This window comes from Lissotriton helveticus, chromosome 3_1 (genome assembly GCF_964261635.1).
Source record: "Lissotriton helveticus chromosome 3_1, aLisHel1.1, whole genome shotgun sequence".
Classification (NCBI taxonomy): Eukaryota; Metazoa; Chordata; class Amphibia; order Caudata; family Salamandridae; genus Lissotriton; species Lissotriton helveticus.
In genome coordinates, this window is record NC_136061.1 from 664995180 (window position 1) to 665018892 (window position 23713).

The 23713-nt window shown below is 45.5% G+C and overlaps 1 protein-coding gene and 1 long non-coding RNA gene across 3 annotated transcripts in view; one reads left to right on the plus strand and one right to left on the minus strand.

Annotated features, from left to right (window-relative positions):
- The window catches only part of LOC144824702 (antizyme inhibitor 2-like), a 255971-nt gene extending 237526 nt beyond the window's left edge, over positions 1–18445 (plus strand). For both annotated transcript variants that reach the window (XM_078683729.1, XM_078683728.1), the window contains exon 10: positions 18104–18445. In XM_078683729.1, coding sequence (XP_078539855.1) covers positions 18104–18143 — 40 coding nt within the window. In that variant the 3' untranslated portion in view covers positions 18144–18445. The remainder of the gene's footprint in view (positions 1–18103) is intronic.
- LOC144824703 (uncharacterized) overlaps positions 1–23713 on the minus strand; it is a 71453-nt gene that overhangs the window by 17448 nt on the left and 30292 nt on the right. Inside the window, exon 2 of the long non-coding RNA XR_013609067.1 lies at positions 5695–5741. This is a non-coding gene — a long non-coding RNA (uncharacterized LOC144824703). The remainder of the gene's footprint in view (positions 1–5694; positions 5742–23713) is intronic.

Below are 23713 nucleotides of genomic sequence, written 5' to 3' on the forward strand. Positions count from 1 at the left end.
CCGATGGCAAGATGTATTCATTCCATTCCTGCCCCGAAGCCTCATGAACAAGTTCCCCTTCTTCAGGTTGTTCATCCTCGTCGGATTCCGTTAGATCATCTCTTATTGTAACCACTGGCGGTGATCTCACCCCTTGCTCTTGAGTGGTATCTTTCGTCTTTGATGGCTGCGAAGAGGCTATCGGCGTAGCTGATTGAGGGGCGTTTGCCTCCGGGAAACAACGGTAGTAGTCGTTTATCATGAATCTGAGGTCAGATACAAGAGATATCGGTATGGAAACTGTCTCCTGCCGCTCTTCCTCTCGTGATTCCTCTTGTTGCTCCTCCTCCTCATTATGCTCACATGTGTCTTGGAAAGACTCATATCTGGAAGATTGAGTTCTGTCCTTAAAGGAGAATACCTCCTCCTCGTCTGTGTCCTGGCTCTTTATTTGGAGCTGTGAAGGACTGTAGGCGGCACCTGAGGACTCCTCTCCATCTGAGTCTTGTTCCAACAAAGAAGATGGTGGAAGAGGTGAAATCTTCGTCCATGATGTGAATTCCGCAGATTTGCTGATAGTCGCCGAACCCGTGGACGACTGAAAAGACCGGATAGAAATCATAGTCTTCGACTGTGGTGACTTGAAAGCTTTTGCCGTTTTCAGTATAATTTTCGTCGACGGTGCCGTCGACGACACCGTCGACGGAACCGTCATCGACGGGTCCACCGTCGACGAGGCCCCCGTCGACATCCTCGTCGTCAAACCTTTCGTCGACGATGTCGTCGTCGTTGTCGTCGGCGGTCTCTTCGTCGACGGGATAATCTTACTCGTCGACGTTGTTGTCGTCGACGTTGTCGACGTCGACGCTGCTTTAGATCCTGTCGTCGACGAAGCCGTCGTCGTCGACGAAGTCGTCGTCGACGGTGAAATCGCCGACGGAGCTGAAGGCTTTTCCACAGATTTTGAAGCAAAAGCTAGGGAACTGGTCGACGGAGCAGACCCTGTCCCTTTCTGATCTGACAGCTTCTTCAGAGGAGTAATAGGGAGAGATGACATTGCTTTCTCTTTAGATTTACTCTTTTTAGGCTCCACTTTCTCCTCAGAAATAGAGGCCTTTCTCTTCTTAGGTGTCAGTTTAGAAGATTCCTCCCCAGAATCTGAGTCTGATATGGCCTTCTTCTTCTGAAGCCATAACAGCAAGCGAGCCTCTCTGTCTCTAAGAGTTTTGACAGAAAAAGTTCTACAGTATTTACAATCCTTAGCAACATGCTTAGGATGAAGACAGTATAGGCAGTCCTTATGAGGGTCTTCGGAGTAAAGCCTGGCCTTCCCACAGGATCTGCAAGGCCTGAACAGCCTCTTTTTAGAGCTTTCAGCCATATTGAAAAATATAGGCACACACAATACCTTAATCCAGTAGTCAGGATATAAGAAACAAAAGGTCAAAAGTTCACTCAGGAACAGTAAACTGAGCAGAGCTCAGGGAGACTCCTTTCTCACACGAAGGCGGTTGGAAATCTGAGGCAGGAAGCTTCTGCTGGGGAGTGTGAGGGCAGGGCAGCAATGCTGATTGGCTGACTTTTGGACCAAATAACGACATGGTCTAGTTACCAAATGCTACAGTCCCTATGGGATTTTCTATGCAGTTTTCTCTTCTCTATGATACTGCTTTGGTCATTCTGTTACCGTGAGACTCCCACCATGACGACGGGGAAGATACAAGCATGTGAATCTATGAAAGATGTAATACTGGAGAAATGTATGTTTAGTTGTGATGTACATAACAAAAAAACAGCTTCCATCTTCAACTCATCAGGCATCGTGTTGCTGTCAATGCTTGTCAAAGCTTGTCACTTTGACTGATGTCCACCCTACAACTGCGGTCTACACTTCCAAGTAAGCCTGTTGCGTGAGCCTCCTAACTACTCCTTTTCTAGCACCTTAGATACCCAGCCGGTGTTATAGACTCCTTTCTCCCTTTCTTCCTGTGTTCCACCTTAAGCCATACTCTCGCTCCTATATTCCTCGTCTCTCCCTCTTGTGCCAGCCGTGACTTCAATACTACATTGGATGCATCCACAAGGTTAGCAGATGTATTTACTTCCATTTTGCTTTCTGTGGACTATCTAGTTGGTTTTCATGGGAAGTTGTTGCTCTTTGATATCAGGGCGCAGCCTTTATTCTGAAGGGACCTCTGCACATCCACTCTTCTGCTAGGAGCTTAGATGTAATCCATCATTTATCACCTTTATTGCAAGTTTTACTCCAAGGACGTGGTAAATAGCGCCTCACTAAGTAAAAGCCACCCCATCTTCAGCTGATCTACATCATGTTGATACAGCTGAATAACAAGCATTTGTTTTTACAAAAAAGATCTCATCTCATCTTGTGTCCACCATTGTAACTAGAAAGCAACCTCCGATGCCTGCAGCTCTAAGCAAAAATCAAACCCATCTTAAGACAAGATATGCTGTATACAGTCGCTGTAAACAAAAAACTCACGGTCTTACATGTGCGCACCTCCTGTGACTGCTGCTGCACATAAGCACCCCACATCTCAAACTGATGCCGTCCTACAATCAATATTGTACAGAAAACCTTTCTGTATTACACTGACACAATTTTGCGAATGCTGCTATGAACAAAACCTTCCTATCAGTTATTGATACACTTTCTCATTTAATAATCATGCTTTTCATGTGACAGCTACAACTAATCCACCCTGGACTCATGGTCATCCTTTATTTTACTTTAGATCTTACTAGCCCATGCGGACGTCTCAGTTATTTCCTATTTGAGGGATAGAAGTGGCTCCCTCTATTTTGTAAAGCTTTTCATCTGCAAACCTTTATTTTGTATGTGTTTGAGAGGTTGCATCTCCGCATGGTGTCATATTTTTCTATATTCACCACAGGACACTCGCAGTTGTGATGCAGGTTGGGTTTAACTCATAGTTTAACATGCCAATCAAAAACATTTTTTTGAAGAATATGGTAACCACCTAGCAATATTGGGGCTATGGGAGTAAATGAATGCCCAAAAATATTAATTTATATACGACAGACTTTACATTATGAAGGTGTATGAGTACTCGACACAGGCTTCTTATTATCCTCTGTAATAAAAGGTCATATTATTAGCGTGTCATCAGTTTTGCCCATTTAACCGTGCGACATTACCTGCAGTTCTGTGTCCACTCAAAGGTGAGCTCTCAGTTTGAGTATTGCTTCTTCTCAATGGTGAGCTCTCACTTCCAGCATTGCTTCTTCTCAATTGTCAGCGCTCACTTTTAGCATTGCTTCTTCTCAATGGTGAGCTCACAGTTTGAGTATTGCTTCTTCTCAATGGCGAGCTATCACTTCTAGCATTGCTTCTTCTCAATGGTGAGCTCTCAATTCTAGCATTGCTTCTTCTCAATGGCGAGCTCTCACTTCCAGCATTGCTTCTTCTCAATGGGGATCTCTCAGTTTGAGTATTGCTTCTTCTCAATGGGGAGCTCTCACTTCTAGCATTGCTTCTTCTCAATGGCGAGCTCTCACTTCCAGCATTGCTTCTTCCCAATGGGGATCTCTCAGTTTGAGTATTGCTTCTTCTCAATGGTGAGCTCTCACTTTGAGTATTGCTTCTTCTCAATGGCTAGCTCTCAGTTTGAGTATTGCTTCTTCTCAATGGTGAGCTCTCAGTTTGGTATTGCTTCTTCTCAGTGGTCAGCGTTCCTCTGTAGCACTGCTACTCGGTAATGAACCCTCACTTGAAATAATGTTTCCACTCCACAGTTTCCTAGTCTAGAGTATTGCTTCTTCTCAATGGGGAGCTCTCACTTCTAGCATTGCTTCTTCTCAATGGCGAGCTCTCACTTCCAGCATTGCTTCTTCCCAATGGGGATCTCTCAGTTTGAGTATTGCTTCTTCTCAATGGTGAGCTCTCACTTTGAGTATTGCTTCTTCTCAATGGCTAGCTCTCAGTTTGAGTATTGCTTCTTCTCAATGGTGAGCTCTCAGTTTGGTATTGCTTCTTCTCAGTGGTCAGCGTTCCTCTGTAGCACTGCTACTCGGTAATGAACCCTCACTTGAAATAATGTTTCCACTCCACAGTTTCCTAGTCTAGAGTATTGCTTCTTCTCAATGGGGATCTCTCAGTTTGAGTATTGCTTCTTCTCAATGGCGAGCTCTCACTTCCAGCATTGCTTCTTCTCAATGGGGATCTCTCAGTTTGAGTATTGCTTCTTCTCAATAGTGAGCTCTCACTTCCAGCATTGCTTCTTCTCAATGGCGAGCTCTCACTTCCAGCATTGCTTCTTCTCAATGGGGATCTCTCAGTTTGAGTATTGCTTCTTCTCAATGGTGAGCTCTCACTTTGAGTATTGCTTCTTCTCAATGGTGAGCTCTCAGTTTGAGTATTGCTTCTTCTCAATGGGGATCTCTCAGTTTGAGTATTGCTTCTTCTCAATGGCGAGCTCTCACTTCCAGCATTGCTTCTTCTCAATGGGGATCTCTCAGTTTGAGTATTGCTTCTTCTCAATGGTGAGCTCTCACTTTGAGTATTGCTTCTTCTCAATGGTGAGCTCTCAGTTTGAGTATTGCTTCTTCTCAATGGTGAGCTCTCACTTCTAGCATTGCTTCTTCTCAATGGCGAGCTCTCACTTCCAGCATTGCTTCTTCTCAATGGGGATCTCTCAGTTTGAGTATTGCTTCTTCTCAATGGTGAGCTCTCACTTTGAGTATTGCTTCTTCTCAATGGCTAGCTCTCAGTTTGAGTATTGCTTCTTCTCAATGGTGAGCTCTCACTTTGAGTATTGCTTCTTCCCAATGGCGAGCTCTCACTTCCAGAATTGCTTCTTCTCAATGACGAGCTCTCACTTCTAGCATTGCTTCTTCTCACTTGTGAATATTGTTTTTGCTTATTAGTGTATCTGCACATAGAACATTTCTTTTTTTTATTCTCAAGTATTTTGGTCTTCTACATATTTCTTCATTCCTTAGTGAGTCCTCGCGTAGACTACTGCTTCTTCTTCCTTGTGTGCCCTCACATGGGGCTACTGTTTCCACTAGAGGTTGCAAATCAAGATCCTCTTCAAATGAACTTTGATGGTACATCCGCCAAGCCAAGTAAGACTCAAGAAGGACTCGCCTCATCAGAATAGAATTCAAAAGTATAAAGGACAACCCAAATAAAAAGGATCACACGTGTGGGCTAAAAGGTGCAGCCATCTGCCCAGTCCCAAATGATGAAGTGTACCCAAACACTGTAATGGTGTGTGTATTTACTATTCTAACTCCAATGCGCCTTGATACTTGGGTAGGATATACAGCGGACTGAAGCACAACTAACTGCGCTTTTTTTATCCACTCACTTCAAAGTACCAACACACACTAGGGTAACTGGTGCCGGTAGCGTGCTGGTCCTCACAGAGGTGGGGTTTTCAGGGTTTACCAACACTGCCAGAACCGGTCCAGTCCTGACATGTTTGTAAAAAAAAGAAAAGACACACTCGCACACACATGCCACATCCTAGTCCAGTGCTGAGGCCCTAGACTCTACAGGCGTAAACGAGCAGCACTTGAACCTGCGCATTCCCAGGCCTTGCTGATTCTTTAGAGGAGGCTACACTAGATAATGCACTATAAGCATAGGGGGAAACTCCAATATAGATATGAGTAAACCCAAACAATACATGGACTAATCCATTCATGTATAATTGAAAATTCACTTACCCGGTTAAATATTGCATGTTTAGCTATTAAGCAGAAGGGGAGAGAATCTGTTGAACAAGAACAAAAGAAGAGGTAGAGATTACAAGATTTAGGGTTTGTATCACCCAGCCATGTTAAAGTCAATGTTATGCTCATTGTTGAATGCAAGCAAGAAAGGACTGAAATGAGTAATACGAGTTTCCAGCCTTGACATATATTTTCTTCCTTTAACAATGGCCTGAAAACCGTGCTGAGCTAGAACACCCTTCGAAGAAACGTGGAGATGATGCGGATTTGATCGATTTAAGAGGCCATCCTTATTAGTTGAGGAGAAACTTTTAGCACACTGAGGACAAGACTTTTTATTAAAATAACATCTTTAGAGTTCTTTGCTGATGCCAACTACAGCCCAGCTGCATTCTCCTCCCCAGTGAGTGCGTCACTTCCTGTCATGCGCTGTCTGACTCCCCTACCAAAGAAGGCACTGGTCGCCATGCAGGCTTCCCAAGAGAAGGAGAGAAACAAGCATGGTGCAGCCAGCAGTTGCAGAGCCCCTCTGTGACCGGCAAGGGGACCCTATTTCCACCCGCTGAGACAGAGCATACTTACTTCAAAGTGTGAAAGAAAGCACTTGTTACATATATGTTTACCGAGAGCTGCTTAGACATTGCCAGCAGACAACTGTGGTATATAAATAAATAATACCGGATCTATTTTTGTCTAGGCATAGCAATAACAGATAGCTCAATAAATAAGAGTCAAGATTCGAGGTAGTAGGAGTTTTGCAGGTTTATTACAGCATAAAGGACAGGAACAGGACAACCTGCATAGGAATAGGATGGCAGGGCCCGGCAGCTGCCGGGGCTGGATCTGGGATGAGCGCGCTCTGGAGAAAGGACTGGCGTAACATTTAATAACAATACACAGGCATATATATATGAAAACAGTTGCATTACAGTACATATGATAGGCGGAGCAGTGGGTGGAGCAAAGGGTGTGACGCATAGCAGTCGCGAAAGATAAGGGTGAAAGTAGGTGTAACAGGGCGTATACATAGACATGTGATGCAAACGTAACAGAATATGTCATGAATGGGGCGGAAACATGGAGGGGGCTACCTAAGGAGCCGGGACCTCTAACCTAATGGTGCGCGCAAACTGGCAATGACGTGTTACTAGGAGAAGCTGGGGGCTATGAACTCTGTGCTAGGAGCAGAGACTGAAGTCTGGAGAGTCAGGGCGACATGTACCTAAACAGTATCTAGTATCTGATGTTTAGAGAACATGTTGATATAAACTAGAAGTCAGGAGGGGAAAAGCTAACAGACTCTAAGACTGGTGCATGCATTATTCTACATGTAGTGCGTGATGAAGAATATTAAATGACCATTAATACAGTATTTCTCTTACATGGAGACGTAAAGGCTAGACTATGACGGAAACTATTGATGCGGTTCAGTAGCTTTAGGAATGCAGAGAAGGAGGACTGAACTGATAACTAGAATCATAACATACTTTTGGCAGACTCAGAGGCAGAGCCAGGCTGAACCGGGCACTGCGAGGCAGGAAGTAAGTGAAGGGTCAGGGATACAGGTGGGGGCTGCATCGCTCCTCAGCGAGGGCTCAGGAGACAGGAGCTGAATCTGGTGTTCGGGCCCTTTTGAGGCCTAGAAAACGGGGACTTTACAATGAAATAACGTGCACACTGAGAGACGTGGCAACGTAGCTTTACATAGGCCTGATATTCGTAGTATTCACGAGAACTGGAAATAGACATACTAGAGATGGACACAACTGTAATTGCGTCATTAATCGAACATGGGGAATACATATGCATATTAATCATGCACACATAACATATGATGGAGAACGCGTAGGGACACAGAACATGGCAGAATTTACTTTTCCACATTCCCTCCTTGTCACTACGTTTCCATCAGGAAACATCAATATTCATGATACCATCTATCATTTCATACAGTATCATTTGCTCGTCTCGAATTGTCTTGGAACGGGATTTAGAACGGGACTTGGGACTAGGAATACAAGAGGTAGCACAAATGCCGCAAATCGCAGGGCCACATTGTATACAGAGGCAGCAACTGAATATGATCGCTACTGCAATACCTAGAAAGGACAATACTTTCCACCCCCAAGCGGAAATTATATTCCAGAACCAACTGGACCATGTCCAGGTGCCTGGATCTTGGTGTATCAGATGGGCAATTTTATGGAGTCTGGTTATAGCTGAATAAACAGACGGCGCGTTATTTGGAATGAAAATGCAGCAACTAGATCCGATGACTCTACAGGCCCCGCCCCTATCGGCCAGTATGACGTCAAGGACGAGACGATTTTGCAAAACGACAAATCTCATAGCAGATTGCTCTTCGGTTAAGTTACCTAGAGCAGAGGCAGTCTCATTTACTACAGCTTCAAGGGTTCTGGTTAACCTACGGATTAGTTTACTATTCTGGACAGGGCCTATAAAGAAGAAGAAACCTCTATTGAAATCTGTATACTGTTCTAGAGCAGTTTCAGTATAATCGACAATTGGGGACTCGATCTCCCTTCTATGTCTAATGTGTACTAGATGTGTATTTCTATGATAATCGGATGGGGCTAGGAAAACAGGTGGCAGTAGGAAGGCAATGTAACAGGTTCCCTCCCAATCGAGGGGCAGACGAACATATGCGGTTTGACCACAAATAAAATAAGAATGACGTGAGGCTTTGAAAATAGATTTCCTACTGTCACTATACTTGACAATAGTAGTACAATCACTATGTCCTACATGTACGGAACCATTATTTCGGACACATAATTCGCCTTTGACTGGTAGTACTGAAATAGCAGGTAAGTCTGGAGTAGAATCAGACCGAACATTCAGGACCATGAAATTCGAAGAATAATTTCCTAAATTGTAAACTTCATTTTCTAGATCTAACCCTGTTCTGTGGGGAAGACCTTGCTTGTCTGGGAAACATGTACTGTTAAGAGAAGACATATCTGTTAAGGATGACGTTAACGTGGACCATGCTCCACACGAACCATTATGTGAAAATGGATAAGGAAAGAGTGGCAGAACTCCCTTCGGTGTCTGGAAAGGGGGGAGTCGACCACACACCCAACAATTAGTGGCATTGCTGGTCTGGTGTGAATAATGTAACATGCGGATAAAAGAATTGTTACGCATAGCGAGGCGGTAAGAGAGTTCATGAGGAGGCAGATCACTAAACGTGTGCTCTACTGTAACATTAGAAGACTTATTTACATGAGAAACTGGAAAATACAGGAAAAATGCATAACTGGTGCAGGAAATCATAATGCTGAGAAATAATATGAAACTTAGAAAAACGATACATCGGATTGAGTTTTGACTAACTCTCTCACTATGGGGGTCTATTTTATACATGTCAGAAACCGGTCTAACCGTTTCACCTAGGGGAGGACTTAGACAATCAAACTGGCTGACTTATTTTACTAGACCTTAACTTTTTCTTATACTCCTGTTGCGGAGTTGTCTCTAACAGGGAGGGTGTAGTAACATTGTCTTTTGCGGGACAGTCCTTAAGAATAGTACTTTGGCAGTCCTTTAAATCCTCGGAAAGGTTCTTTGAAACTGGTTTCAATCCATAAAACTTCTTGATGTGCGATAGATGCACCCAGCCTTTGCGTCCCTCCAACTTCACGGCTGTACGGGTGGCCAGGAGGACCTGTCGGAGCTCCTTCCAGCGAGGCTCCAGCGGACTTGAACGATCGAAATTTCGCACTAGGACCATGGATCCGGGAACGATTTCATGCGGTGCCACCTCGGTATTGTCTGGAAATGCGGCGGCAACCTGTGAACGACAAGAGTTGAGGGCAGACATCAAGGAAGCTAGGTAATCTGTCAGCATATTACTTGAAACATCGGTAATACTTCGAGGTCTAGGAGTACCCCACATGTTAGGGGGGCGGCCGAAAACGACCTCATACGGGGACAGACCTGATCTGGAATGTGCGACCATTCGCATATAAAACAAAGCAACTGGCAGAGCTACTAGCCAGTCTACACCTTTCTCTTTACATACTTTGGCGATGCGAATTTTCAGGGTCTGATTATGTCTCTCTACGAGACCGGCTGCTTCAGGATGGCGTACACAATGGAACTTCTACTGGTACCCTAACAATAGGGAAACATGTTTCATCAACTCAGATGAGAATGGCTGGCCGTTGTCAGAATATACGACTCTAGGGAGTCCATAACGGGGGAAGAACTCACGAACCAACTGCTTGGCAGTAGTCGCGGCTGTGTAATCTGGGACTGGATATGCCTCCGTCCACCTGGACAAAGCGCATACAACTACAAGGACATACTTGAAACCTCGACATCGCTCCATCTGAATGTAATCCATCTGGAGGACTTCAAAAGGGTGGTCAGGGGGCTGGAACCCACCTTGTTCCACCGGGACACTTTTACCTGGATTAAACTGACAACATATCATACAGGTACGGACTTTCTGCTTGGCTGCAGCTCGTAAATGCTTGTTGAACCAAATATTCTGGATACTGTCTAACATTGCTTTTTCTCCTAAATGTGCTGGACTATGTGCGGTATTAACAATGACTTGAACCATAGAGTCGGGGAGAAACCATGTGGTTTTACCCTTCGTTACCCATCCTTGATCTGTCTGGACCCCTCCTTGTTCGGACCATTTCTTGATTTCATCGGGAGTAGCATGTAACTGGATATCTATGACATCTTGTGTAGGGTCTTTAACTGTCATACATGTAGTCGGATCTGGAGTGCGTGTCTGTGTTGGGTTAACTGGAATGTCTGGAGTCTGTGCTGTAAGCTTGGCTGTGCGATCTGCTAGATCATTACCTTGGGAAATAGTGTCAGTAACTTTCGTATGTGCTTTGCATTTCATGATAGCAATGGATGTCGGTAAGTGTATTGCATCTAACAGAGCTTGAATAAGGAGACCATGCTGAATCTTGGTTCCATGAGAAGTCATGAAACCTCTCTCCTGCCAGAGCACTCCGAAGTCGTGTACGACTCCAAATGCGTAACGTGAATCTGTGTAAACATTAACTTTCAGGTTCTTGGCGTGTATGCAGGCTTGTGTCAGAGCAACTAGCTCTGCTGCTTGAGCAGACAGGGTGTCAATACGGTGTGTCTCTATAACTTCAGTGTCAGTAGTCACTGCATACGCGGCTACTAGTTCACCTGTACTTGTTCTCATGCATGAACCATCCACATAAAGTGTCAGGTCGGGATTTGGTAATGGAATATCTGTCAGATCTTGTCTTGGCTTGGTCATGATGTTAACTACTTCCACACAGTCGTGTGTGGCAGGATTTGGATTAACTGATGGTAACAGTGTAGCAGGATTTAGAACGTTGCAGCGTCTGATCTCTATGTGTGGCTGGAACAGTGTCAATTCATAACCTGTTAAACGTGCAATTGTCAAGTGCTGAGTTTGTGTTCGGTTTAAAAGAACTTCCACGGAGTGTGGAACTTGTACTGTCAGGGAGTGTCCTAAGACTATGGAATCACTTTGTCTGATAGCTAGTGCTGTGGCTGCAACTGACTTGAGGCACGCAGGCAGAGCCTGGGCTACAGGATCTAATGTGCTCGAAAAATAAGCACAAGGCTTGTATTGTCCTGCTTGATCTTGTGTGAGAACAGATAATGCTGTACCTTCACGTTCTGTGACGAAAAGTGTAAAAGGCTTACTGTAGTTCGGTGTAGCTAGGACTGGAGCTTGGCATAAAGCTTTCTTTAACTCATTGAAACTAAGTGTATGTTCAGATGTCCAAGGGAGGACAGTCGATACGGCTGCCTCCTGGGTCGTTAACTGTATCAGTGGCTTAGCTAGAAATGCATACTGAGGAATCCATTGTCTGCAATAAGAAGTAAGGCCGATAAAAGCACGTACCTCCTTCTGGGTCTTGGGCTGAGGAAGACTCGCTATTAACTGGATACGGTCTGGTGTCAACTGCCTACCCCACTTGGACAGCAAGTGGCCTAAGTAGATTACTTGCTGGACACAGAATTGAAGCTTCGAAGGGGACACCTTGTGCCCCATCTCGGCTAGGAAATACAAGACTGTAAGTGATGCTCGTTCGCAAGCACGTTCAGAACGGGCTGTGATCAGTAGATCATCGACATACTGGAGCAGGGCAGTGTCAGTTGGCATGTGAATGTTGTCTAGTTGTCTCTTGAGTGCTTGACTGTAAATACTAGGACTTTCTGTGAAACCTTGAGGAGCGCGTGTGAACATATAGCTCCTTCCATTTAAACAAAATCCGAAAAGAAACTGGCTGTCTGGATGAATGGGGACACTGAAAAACGCGTTCTTGAGGTCTATGACCGTGAAAAATGAAGCTTCGGAATCAATGGCTGTCAATAGGGAAGAGATATCTGGGACAACTGGGTACTGGGGAATAATGCATTTATTAAGTTCTCGAAGGTCAATCACTAATCGATATACTGGAGGTGCATTTGGATCAGTACGTTTCATGACAGGAATGATCGGAGAATTACATATGTTGGAGTCAGTTTCTACCACTACTCCTTGAGCCATGAGCTCGTCAATAATTTTGGATAAGGCTGCTACAGCCTCAGGTGGCAATCTGTACTGTCTGATTCGTGGCAGGACTACACCTGGCTTGAGAGTCACACGATGGGGTGTGATTTGCATGTAGCCAACATCAGTTGGACCTCGCGCCCATAGATGCTGCGGAACATTAGACAATCTGGGATCAAAATCTCGTAATACATAGTGACCCTTGAAGTCACGTAGGAACAATCGTATTCCCTCTGGGGAACAGCATATAACTGCACCTAATTCTTTCAGTGTTTTAATGCCTAATAGATTTTCTGGGCATGACTTCGTAAGTAACAGATCAGTAGTGCGGGACAATGGACCTACTTCTAGAGTAACTGGCTGAGATATCTCATTTACGATAGGTTTTCCTGAAAATCCAAGGGAAACATTTCTAGAGCCTGAGAGCGGAGCCCCTGGAACTTCGGCGTGACTGATGGTGGTTCTACTTGCCCCTGTATCAATCAGAAATTTTCTGTCTTTCCCTAGTACTTGACTGTGAACATAGGGACCTTCTTGATCTACAGGTATCTCGATGAGAGGCAAGCCTACCTCCCTCTCTAGGCTGTTTCATGAATATGGCTGATACTCCGGATACTCGGACTGAGCATACTGATACATCTGCTGTGTAACATGCTGTGTTGCAGCAATAGGCTGTGGTACTGGAACTGTCTGTGGTGCATTCTGTGGCTGAATAGTCTGTGAAACTTGTTCTTGTCTAGGCGGACGTGGTCTTTCTTTAGTCTTACCGGTGGCTATGTTGTGTTTCAGAACTGCACACTCGTTTATAAAATGACCTGGCTGTTTACAATAATTGCAGTTCCCTTTAACGGGAGCTGCAGGGTGACTGGCTTGATTCGGACCCCTCTTCTGACTGTCTTGAGGAACAGATTGTGCAACTAGTACTTTCATTTTCGTGTCTTTCATACGTTTTCTCTCATGTTCTTGCTCTTCTCTGATTCTATTCTGGTGATATTGAAGCATCTGTAACATTTGGGACGGGGTATTAGCTTGCCAGGTACTTTCGACTTTCAAAACTCGGTTTTTAATTGGTGGACTTGAATTCTCGACTAATTTAGTAACAAAAAGGTGAGGGTATGACTCGCTACTTGTCTTGAGGCCACTGTTTATGGTAAAACATTTCTCAAATCTAGAATAAAAATCACTAATGTCTTCGTCTTGTTTCTGTTTACAGGCTGAGATTGCATCCCAGTCTTCCTTTCTAGTTGTCAATAATCTAGGCAAAACTTGTATTAATAATTCTGGTAATTCTTTACATTTATCTCCAAGACCGGTACCTGGTACTCGTATCTTGTCTTCAGCTTCTAGAACTGCCCAATCGATCTTTTTCTCTCCCACCTCCCAATCTTTTTCCTTGAGTTTTTCATATACCCCTGCGGGCAACAGGACTTTTAACATTTTAATAATATCTGGATACGTGTATTCTCCCATACGGAGCATGTCCTTTAATTCTCGGTGGAACCCTGCTGGATCTTTATCATGACAGGGAATTAACTTTTTCATCTCTAAGAGTTCCATCTTTGTAATCGGGGTGTAAACAAACACTCGTTCTAGTTCACCACCCGTTCCTCTAACTGGGTGGACTTCTCGTAACGGATTCTGTCTGTCTATGTAAAAGGGTTTACTTTCTGGAGGTGGGACATGAACAAAATGCGGGTTCAAGAACATACTATATTTGTGGCGCTGTTCTAGAATGACACTAATTAAATCGGTACCTAAACCTTTCCATCTATACTGGAGTAACTCGTTCAGGACATCGTGTAACGGACCTGGATCAGAATGTTGACCCTCATACAGAGTAATGAGGTGCTGGATCATTTACATACCCACCAGTCGCTGCTCGGCTGGGGGCAATTTCAGAAACATTTGTGCCACTATTTCGTCTGGAAAAGTGGTAGAATCAGTAATCCATCGGACTGCTGATCGGACTAGTTCTTGTTCATGCATAGTACTTAATTCGCTATAACCGATTCGTGATTTCAGAATGTGATCGGTAGCTTGAAATACTTGTTCTAGAGAACCTTGTTCTGGTGCCGGGTGATGGAAAGTTGACTTGTGTTCTAGGCGTAAATGGCGATCTGGAAATCTAGATTTTCCTACATACGCTATTCTGGCGGGATTCTCGTCCTCTACCTCTTCAGTATCAGAGTTACTTTCTTTCTCGCTTACTTGTGCTGCTTTACGTTGATCATGTAACCTTATTATTTCCTTACGAATTTTCTTGTACATACTCTCTATACTGCTGATGGTCTTATGCTTACCCTCGGCTATATTATCACTCCACTTTGTCAGGACTTTCATTTCGGCTTGATCTTTGGTCGGATAATCTTGTTCTCGTATTAAACAATTAATCAGAAACTTTAATAGCATGAGCTGGACTTCAACTTTTCTTTGAGACATGACGTCACTAATACTTTCTGGATCATCCCCTGTACGGATGAAACGGTATATTCTGTCTAGATCTCCTTTCATATCTGGTAGGGTGACTAGATACTCGGTCACCTTTCTTACGCGTAATGAATATAGAACCATATTATCCTCGCCTGGGACTGGATCATAGCCACATTCGTTAAGGGCTTTTCTTATTTCTGCAACAGACTGATACCTGGGCGTACGCTGTGACGCTTGTGCATGTAATTCGGCTAACGTTAAATGCTTGTGTGGCGGCGGGGTTCCTGGAGGACCTCCTCCTGCGGCCCCTAAACTAGAATCATCGACTGATGCTCTTCGTACTAGCGCGGCGGGAAATTGAAATGCTGGCTGACCTTGTATGGCGGGCTGAACCGGGGGTACCGTAACAGGTACTCCGGTGTCTGGAGGAGCGGGAAGTGCCTGATTTACAGGGACTGGTGGAGCGGGATTTGCATATTCTGGGACTGTGTCGTCCAAATAGGACGAAATGAAAATATCAGCTGCGGTCGGTTTGTGACGTAGCTTGGTCGGAACTAGTGATGGCGGAAAATTACTGGATGCCTCCGGGGTCGCTTTTGGCAAGCCCTCGGCAAGAAGAGGATACATACCCTTAATAAGGGCATGCCTCTGTCTGTCTGACTGTTCGGCTTTAACTCGTTCACCTATCTCGATTAATTCTTTTTCTTGAGCTCGCTCTAAAGATTCTCTACTTAATTCTGACTTTCTGATTTTTTTTTCGGTTCTTTTATGAGATTCTTTGCGCCATAACTCGATGGCATCTTTCTGTGACTGTCTGGCTTTCTTTTTCCATAATGCTTCTTCTACTCTCATGATGCACTCGGCATCCCACGTACCTGATACGGGCCATCTATACTTTTCCTCTAACTGTTTGGTATACTCTACCCATAAATCTAGATACAATATGGCGCTTATGCCATGCTTCTGATACATAAAATGACCTGGACTGTCCCTAGGCGGGACAGGAACTGCTGCTTCTAGCAGACCTTTTCTGGTTTTTAACTGACGCAGTTTTGAAAATAGCGGCATGACTGAACTATAATCTGGACACAATACAATACACAATAAACACGATAATTACTTCACACTCATACCACGACATTAAAGTACATGAAGAACATTTAAAATAACAGTTCGAACAGAATACTACCTGGAATACGGAACACAGAATACATGAATTTTCTCGAGAACAGAACTGACTAGAACAGGAACTAGATGCACTGCTAAAACAGTACTAAACTTACCGGTCTCATGAAGAGACACGTCAGGACCCGCATCCACCGAAGTGGACACTTCGTTTTGTGGGTCTGTGTACCACCAACCCACGGACCAGAGTCAATTAGATTGACCCTGTCTAGATACTACCCCAGTAATGGTACTCACCGGGCAGCAAGAACGGAAGGCCTCAGACTGGACGGGACTGCTTCGACGCCGGACGGACGAACTTCGGACTTCTGTTACGGGTGGGCCTCCGGATACCTCGGACCTTGGACTCTCGGCTTGGGCTCTGGTCGGGACTCGCCGCGTTCCTCCACCGCCTCGTCTGGATGCTGGACCGCCACCTCCGTCTCCTCCGTGGGCCTGAGGGATACTTGAAGCAGAAATATCTGCCGGTGCACGGTATGGTTCCGTCACGGCTGCAGAGGGTCAGGGGGCCGGCGTGGCTTCACCGGCGCGTGGGGAAAGGGCAAGTCCCTATTCGGGCGCCATTATGTGGTATATAAATAAATAATACCGGATCTATTTTTGTCTAGGCATAGCAATAACAGATAGCTCAATAAATAAGAGTCAAGATTCGAGGTAGTAGGAGTTTTGCAGGTTTATTACAGCATAAAGGACAGGAACAGGACAACCTGCATAGGAATAGGATGGCAGGGCCCGGCAGCTGCCGGGGCTGGATCTGGGATGAGCGCGCTCTGGAGAAAGGACTGGCGTAACATTTAATAACAATACACAGGCATATATATATGAAAACAGTTGCATTACAGTACATATGATAGGCGGAGCAGTGGGTGGAGCAAAGGGTGTGACGCGTAGCAGTCGCGAAAGATAAGGGTGAAAGTAGGTGTAACAGGGCGTATACATAGACATGTGATGCAAACGTAACAGAATATGTCATGAATGGGGCGGAAACATGGAGGGGGCTAACTAAGGAGCCGGGACCTCTAACCTAATGGTGCGCGCAAACTGGCAATGACGTGTTACTAGGAGAAGCTGGGGGCTATGAACTCTGTGCTAGGAGCAGAGACTGAAGTCTGGAGAGTCAGGGCGACATGTACCTAAACAGTATCTAGTATCTGATGTTTAGAGAACATGTTGATATAAACTAGAAGTCAGGAGGGGAAAAGCTAACAGACTCTAAGACTGGTGCATGCATTATTCTACATGTAGTGCGTGATGAAGAATATTAAATGACCATTAATACAGTATTTCTCTTACATGGAGACGTAAAGGCTAGACTATGACGGAAACTATTGATGCGGTTCAGTAGCTTTAGGAATGCAGAGAAGGAGGACTGAACTGATAACTAGAATCATAACATACTTTTGGCAGACTCAGAGGCAGAGCCAGGCTGAACCGGGCACTGCGAGGCAGGAAGTAAGTGAAGGGTCAGGGATACAGGTGGGGGCTGCATCGCTCCTCAGCGAGGGCTCAGGAGACAGGAGCTGAATCTGGTGTCCGGGCCCTTTTGAGGCCTAGAAAACGGGGACTTTACAATGAAATAACGTGCACACTGAGAGACGTGGCAACGTAGCTTTACATAGGCCTGATATTCGTAGTATTCACGAGAACTGGAAATAGACATACTAGAGATGGACACAACTGTAATTGCGTCATTAATCGAACATGGGGAATACATATGCATATTAATCATGCACACATAACATATGATGGAGAACGCGTAGGGACACAGAACATGGCAGAATTTACTTTTCCACACAACAATCATGTTTGCATTTTTGAGGCTGCGGCAACTCAGTGGCCCCTTCATCTTCTTCAGCTCTCTTTAGGCTGCTGTGTTACAAGTGGGGTGCCTGTCTGAAATGCGCTGAATAAATACCCGTCCAATGCAGTACAATTGACAGTGTCACTGGAATTATTATTTTTTTTTTAACTCTCCTGACCCATCAATTGACAAGAGGCCTACTTCATTCCTTCTGTGCAAACAAAGTCTCTTTCGTTGCATTGTTCTTTGCAGCGAGCCATGTCACAGATCAGACACTCACATAAACGAAATTCAAAACATAAATCTATGCTCAATACACAAAGTCTGCAAAGTCAAGCCTATTAACGTGGCCAGTGCTTGTCAACAGCAGCCTTAGCCACAATCCTCTACCATGCAGATTTGTATTCTTACTTAATCCAGTGTCTTTTCTTTTCCTTCAGGACTGCCCTCGGTGCTCCAGGAACGCCATTCATGGATTAACACCCTCCGTGTGACCTTGTAATTCTGCATCCGGTGGCGCCTGAACCTCCATTGTAGACAGAGATCATGGTACAACTGTTGAATTCTGAACCCATGCTGATGACAGAGGGGTCAGCTGAGGGTTCTTGCCTATTGGATTCAAAGACTGTGGAAGAGAAGTAGCTTGGCTGCAAGCAAAATGGCACATTTACACCCCTTATGCATTCTGTAGATGCGTGGTTTGCAAATCTTGGCATGCTGACATTCCACCAATTAGTTGCCAGAAGCTATCTTGAATTAATTGTTTGCCCGGGGAACCAATTAAAAAGCACAATATGAATTAAATGATATTGTGTTGAAGTCTGTCTATAAAAATTGTACAAAAAATAACTGCAAATCTTTACCTGTAAAAGTTCTTCACATCCCAAAAGAATACTCCAAAACCACATTACATCTGAAAAGCATCGTAACTCACATTTTTTTTATTTCAAACCAGTGCACTTCAATCTTTCATGACACTGGCCTCTCCCTTGCCCAGGAATCCTAAGTAATTGACCTGTGCCATAGTAGCGTGGAGAGGGGTCAGGAGAAGGAAGCCGGAAGAGGGGCACATGATATGGTAATGCAAAAGAGATATGAGCAACCAATTCTAACACATCTTGACCACTTCGGTTCATTCCAATTTTACTACACAGAAAACGCTATGTGCAAACGGCTCAATGTTATGTATGGAGTGCATGACCCCATCTTTTGGCTTCCAAGTGCTCTAAATGTCAGACAGCACCATTGGTGGATCAATCAGAGAAACAAGAAGATTTGTATATCTTTGAAAATCACAATGTCTGTCTCTTTTAATAATTTGTTTGCCATTTTTAGGTCTTGCCTATGCAGCGCTTGCGCTGTCTCTTCGAGACATGCTGTATTCAGGGTATGTGGCTAAAGCTCCACTTACTTCCCACCCATCTTTTTAAATGGCTCCTGCCTCTGTCCTTTGTAAATGGAGGCTTTTCATTGGTAATTATGCTTTGTAGTCCCTGCTTAGTATCGCCTTGTCTCTTCTTGTAACCTTCCATGAGGACACCCACTGTTACACATGTTGTTAGTCCTTGGTTTTAATTACAGCCTCCAGGCACTACTTTCTTAAAGGCCTATAGACAGGACACTCACTTAGTCCTAAACTAGATTGGCAGTCAGCTGAGTGTCGTCAGCGTATGAGACGATGTTGAGGTGGTGTGCTCGGATGATGTGGCGAGCGGAGCCATGTAAATGTTGAAAAGGGTCGGGCTGAGGGATGATCCTTGGGGCTCCGGATCGGAACGGGGGGGGCGGACTCTCTGGGTTCTGCCAGTGAGGAAGGAGGTGATCCAGTCAAGTGTTATGCCTCGGATCCCTGTGTCGTGGAGGCGTGTGTGCAGGGTGTGATGGCAGACGGTGTCGAAGGCAGCCGAGAGGTCCAGGAGGATGAGTGCCGCGGTTTCGCCCTTGTCCAGTATGGTTCTGATTTCGTCAGTGGCGGCGGTGAGGGTTGTCTCAGTACTGTGGTTGCTGCGGAAGCTGGATTGGGAGGAGTCTAGGACGTTGCTCTACTCCATGAAGTGGGTCAGTTGTCTGTTGGCGGTCTTCTTGATCACTTTTGCCGGGAACAGGAGCAGAGAGAAGGGTCGGAAGTTCTTGAGGTCCTTTGGGTCCGCCTTGGGAAGAAGGTGGCCAGGGAGTTGCAGAGTTCTTGAGACGGTGGCACGTCATTGGAGCTGGAGCTGGGGGTGGCTGAACTGCCCTCGGGGTAGGGCAAGGTGGGAGTGGTTCGCCCACTCTTAAGTGCACATGACTGTTTAACCGGCCCACTCGGGCCGCCCAAAACAGTCATGCGCACTATCCCTGTTCTCCATGCAGGCCGCATTACAGCCTGCGTGAAGGACATACCCATGCCCCCATTCCCTGGCTGAGCCTTGAACCAGGACGCTCAGACCAATCACATCGCTGCATTGCAGCATTGTGAGCAGTCAGGGGAGCATGTGTGCTTATCAATCACAATGCAGCCTTGTAGCGTTGTGATTGGTCAGGGGAGCCTGGATGTGCTTCCTGTTCCTCGAGTCCGACCAGGAGAGCAGGAGCAGAGATGCGGGACCCGGAGGCAAGGTAAGCGTTTATTTAATTATTTTTACATTGCGCACCCCCCACAAATCCTCCCCATCCCCCGCAAGCCATGCCGGCCTCCACTGCAGAAGATTGTGGGATCTTTTGAGCAGTGGCGGCTCCTCCACTAAGGTGAAGGAGCGTCACCCCACCCGTGGTGGGGGGGAGCCCTTCTGCGTGTTCGTCGGCGTGGTGGCCCTCTTGCCTGGGCGAGGCTCCTACACCCTGTCGGGAAGCCAAGAATCTTGGAGTTTGGCTTGATGCTGAGTTGTCTTTTGGACCTCAGATAGGCCTGGTGGTGGGCGTCTGTTTCAGCGTCCTAAAAAGTTTGCGGAAGGTCTTAGATCTACTTCCCATGTCTGCCCGCAGGACGCTGGTACATGCCCTTGTTACATCGCGCCTGGATTACGGCAACCTGCTGTACTTGGGAGCAACCAGTAAGGTATTAAATCGTCTCCAGGTGCTGCAGAACGCGGCAGCCCGCCTTATTCTGAAGCTTCCTAAAAGATCAGCCTCTAAGGTTGCCCTTCAGACTCTTCACTGGCTTCCAGTGAAGAGAAGGGTCGAGTTTAAGGCCCTCTGCACCTGCCATCGTATCCTTAATGGGAGGGCACCAGCACCACTCCAGAGTCTGGTCTCCAGATATGAACCTATGCGAGCGCTGCGTTCCTCCCATGGTGGCCTGTTAAAGGTCCCGAGGACAAGAAAGGCTCGCATGGGAGGTAGATCATTTCGCTACTTGGTGGCGAAGGACTGGAACGCTTTACCCCTGGATCTTCGCCTTGAATTGTCTGAAACCGACTTCAGGAAGAAGCTAACAACAAATCTCTACACACGGTAACTCTAGTTGACCATACGGCCTGCCTACATGAGTTTTTATCTGTCCTAGCGCAGGGACACGCTTGTTGAGCGTAACCGCGCGCTCTATAAAACTCCCTTATTATTATTATTATTATTATTATTACTATTTGAGCCGTGCAAAAAATACAAATAAAATAATAACAACAAGCCATTATTATAATTTTATTTTTCTGCAAGGTATTGGAGCCCGGTCTGGGCAGGGCGGGGCGGGGCTGAACACAATGAGGAGTGTTTTTTGCACTCCCAAAGTGTGCGTGATTATTTGGCCGGCCCTCTTGGGCTGGCGAAACAATCATCCGCACTTAGCATGTTCTCCATGGGGCTGTGTTTCACAGTTCAGTAGAGAACATGCCCAGGCTCCAGGTACTGCCTGAGCTGGCAAACAGGCCACTCCAACATCTTAACTTGCTGGGAGAGTCCGGGAGCCTGGGTGCTATCTGTGCTGGCGAGGACGGAGGAGAGGCATGCAGCAGTGGTGGCGAAGAAGGTAAGTTAAAAAAAATGTTTTGATCCAATTTCCACCCGTTCCGAAGCAGCTGCCACTGCTTTTGAGCATTCCAGGTCAGCTGGTTTAGAGTTCCAGGTCGAAGGGGCTGCTTTAAAGATAGATTGGTTGGCGGCTTTGCAAGTTCTGGATTCTTTTTTAGTTCCCAGCCTTTGTCTGCCAATGCTTCAGTCATTCTTACTGTCATCTGATATTTTGAGAGAAATTCTGAAGTATTCCAGGTGTTGATTGTATATGGCCTTAAAAATAATGTAGTCTAGATTGAATTTTATCCTGGCTTCTAGAGGAGGCCAGTATAGGTCTTAGAATATAGGTGATATATAATCATATGTTCTACTGCGAGATAGCATCCTGACCGCAGGGTGAAGAACAGCTTTCATTGGCGCTACAGAGGAGCATGGAACACAGGATAAAATGGAATCACTATGATCCTAGCATGCACAGGGACATAATACAAACCCCTGCGGCTCGGCGGAGGAAGCAACACCTTTCCCCCAAAACCTTCAGGGGGCTGACTTTCAGCCAAGGTCAATGAATATCTGAGAGGTATGGGAGACTCAGGGGCCCTCATCACATTCTACAGGGAGGGCGAATCATTTGGCGTTACATCACTGCAAGTACCATGGCCTGTACCTGTCATTAGGGTACATCAGGGGGATGAGTTTTCTAATGATTGAAGTAATGCGCTTGCACTGTTGGCGGACTGAGCAATCTGGGAATTCATTGATAGATTTGTTCTTTGGAGCGACACCAGTGATTTCACTTCATCTGCCTCTACTCTAGCACACTACTCCACAAATGAGCAAGCACAATGCGGCAGTGATTTGTATTAGACCCTTATGCAGGTCTTATTTTGAGCCCTGGTTTCTGGGGCTGGCATTGGAGCTTTATTGTCAACACCAGCTTTAATAAGAGCCTGTCACATGATGGCGCTCTTTTTCTAATTTTGTGAGATGCATAACACCAGTTGTTTAATAATTAAATATACATTAAATTCACTAATATCTGAAATCCAAAGCTATAAGAAGAGCTTGGGCGGCATGTATTAATCATTTTTAACGTACAATTAAAGACTGAATCTTCACACTTGTATGAGTATGATGGTTAGTTGTGATGGTGGGAGCGCTAGTTTGGGGCAATGGATGGTGCAAGCTGCAGTGGCCTTCTGACAAGGGCCCTGACATTTTATTTTACAAATTAAGTAGTGCCCTTATTCTTCCTTGAATAAAGCTCCTCTCTCAAACAAGTCAGGAATTAAAGAGGGTCCATTCACCAAGGGGCTGCCAAGAGTGAAGGATGTGTTGACCAGCTCTCAGAGATGCCTGGGCTCGTCTATGGTAAGGCGGCTCACCAGGATCGTGTCAGATGTCTTATGAAGGGAACCAGGAGGATACAGGAAAAGCAGAGAAGCAGCAAATGAGCCACCAAAATGCAAACAGAACGACCATCAGCGCCAAATGCCACGCAGCCCTTGACGTCGAAGCTGGGGAACCGGGTTCGAGTCTCGGCAGCAACGCTCAACATCCTGTGATTCTGGGCAAACCACTTAATCTCCCCATGCCTAACAAAAATGAATGTGTCCTCAGGTAACGAAACTGGTGCTATGTAAGGCGCTCTGATACCCGATGTCTTTGGGTCTAGTTCGCGCTATATAAAACTCTATATAAAAAATAAATACATAAAAACTCCACAGCCTAGGGGTTGAGCAACAGACTAGGTAACAGAAATGCTTTGAAGAATACTACAGGAGTCTCCACAAACACATTTTGACAGAGGTCTAATCAGCTTGCTGTTCTCTGAATGCCATTAACCTCAAGATCACTGGATGGTGGTTTAGTCCCCGGACGTAGCATCACTGTCTGGGCTGATGGTGGTAGTTCCATCTCATCCACACCCTCCAAGGTTTCAAAAAATGCTACAGAGCCAAAAAGTATTGAGATGGGTCGAATTAATTTAAATCCCAAAGGGGTTTTCTTTGATTGTCTATATTCCTTGCTGGTGGTTACTGGCTCGTACCAAGATTACTTGTTTTAAAAAGCAGCATTAAGTTCTACCTCAGGTGCCTATATCAGATTAGGGATGGTCTCCT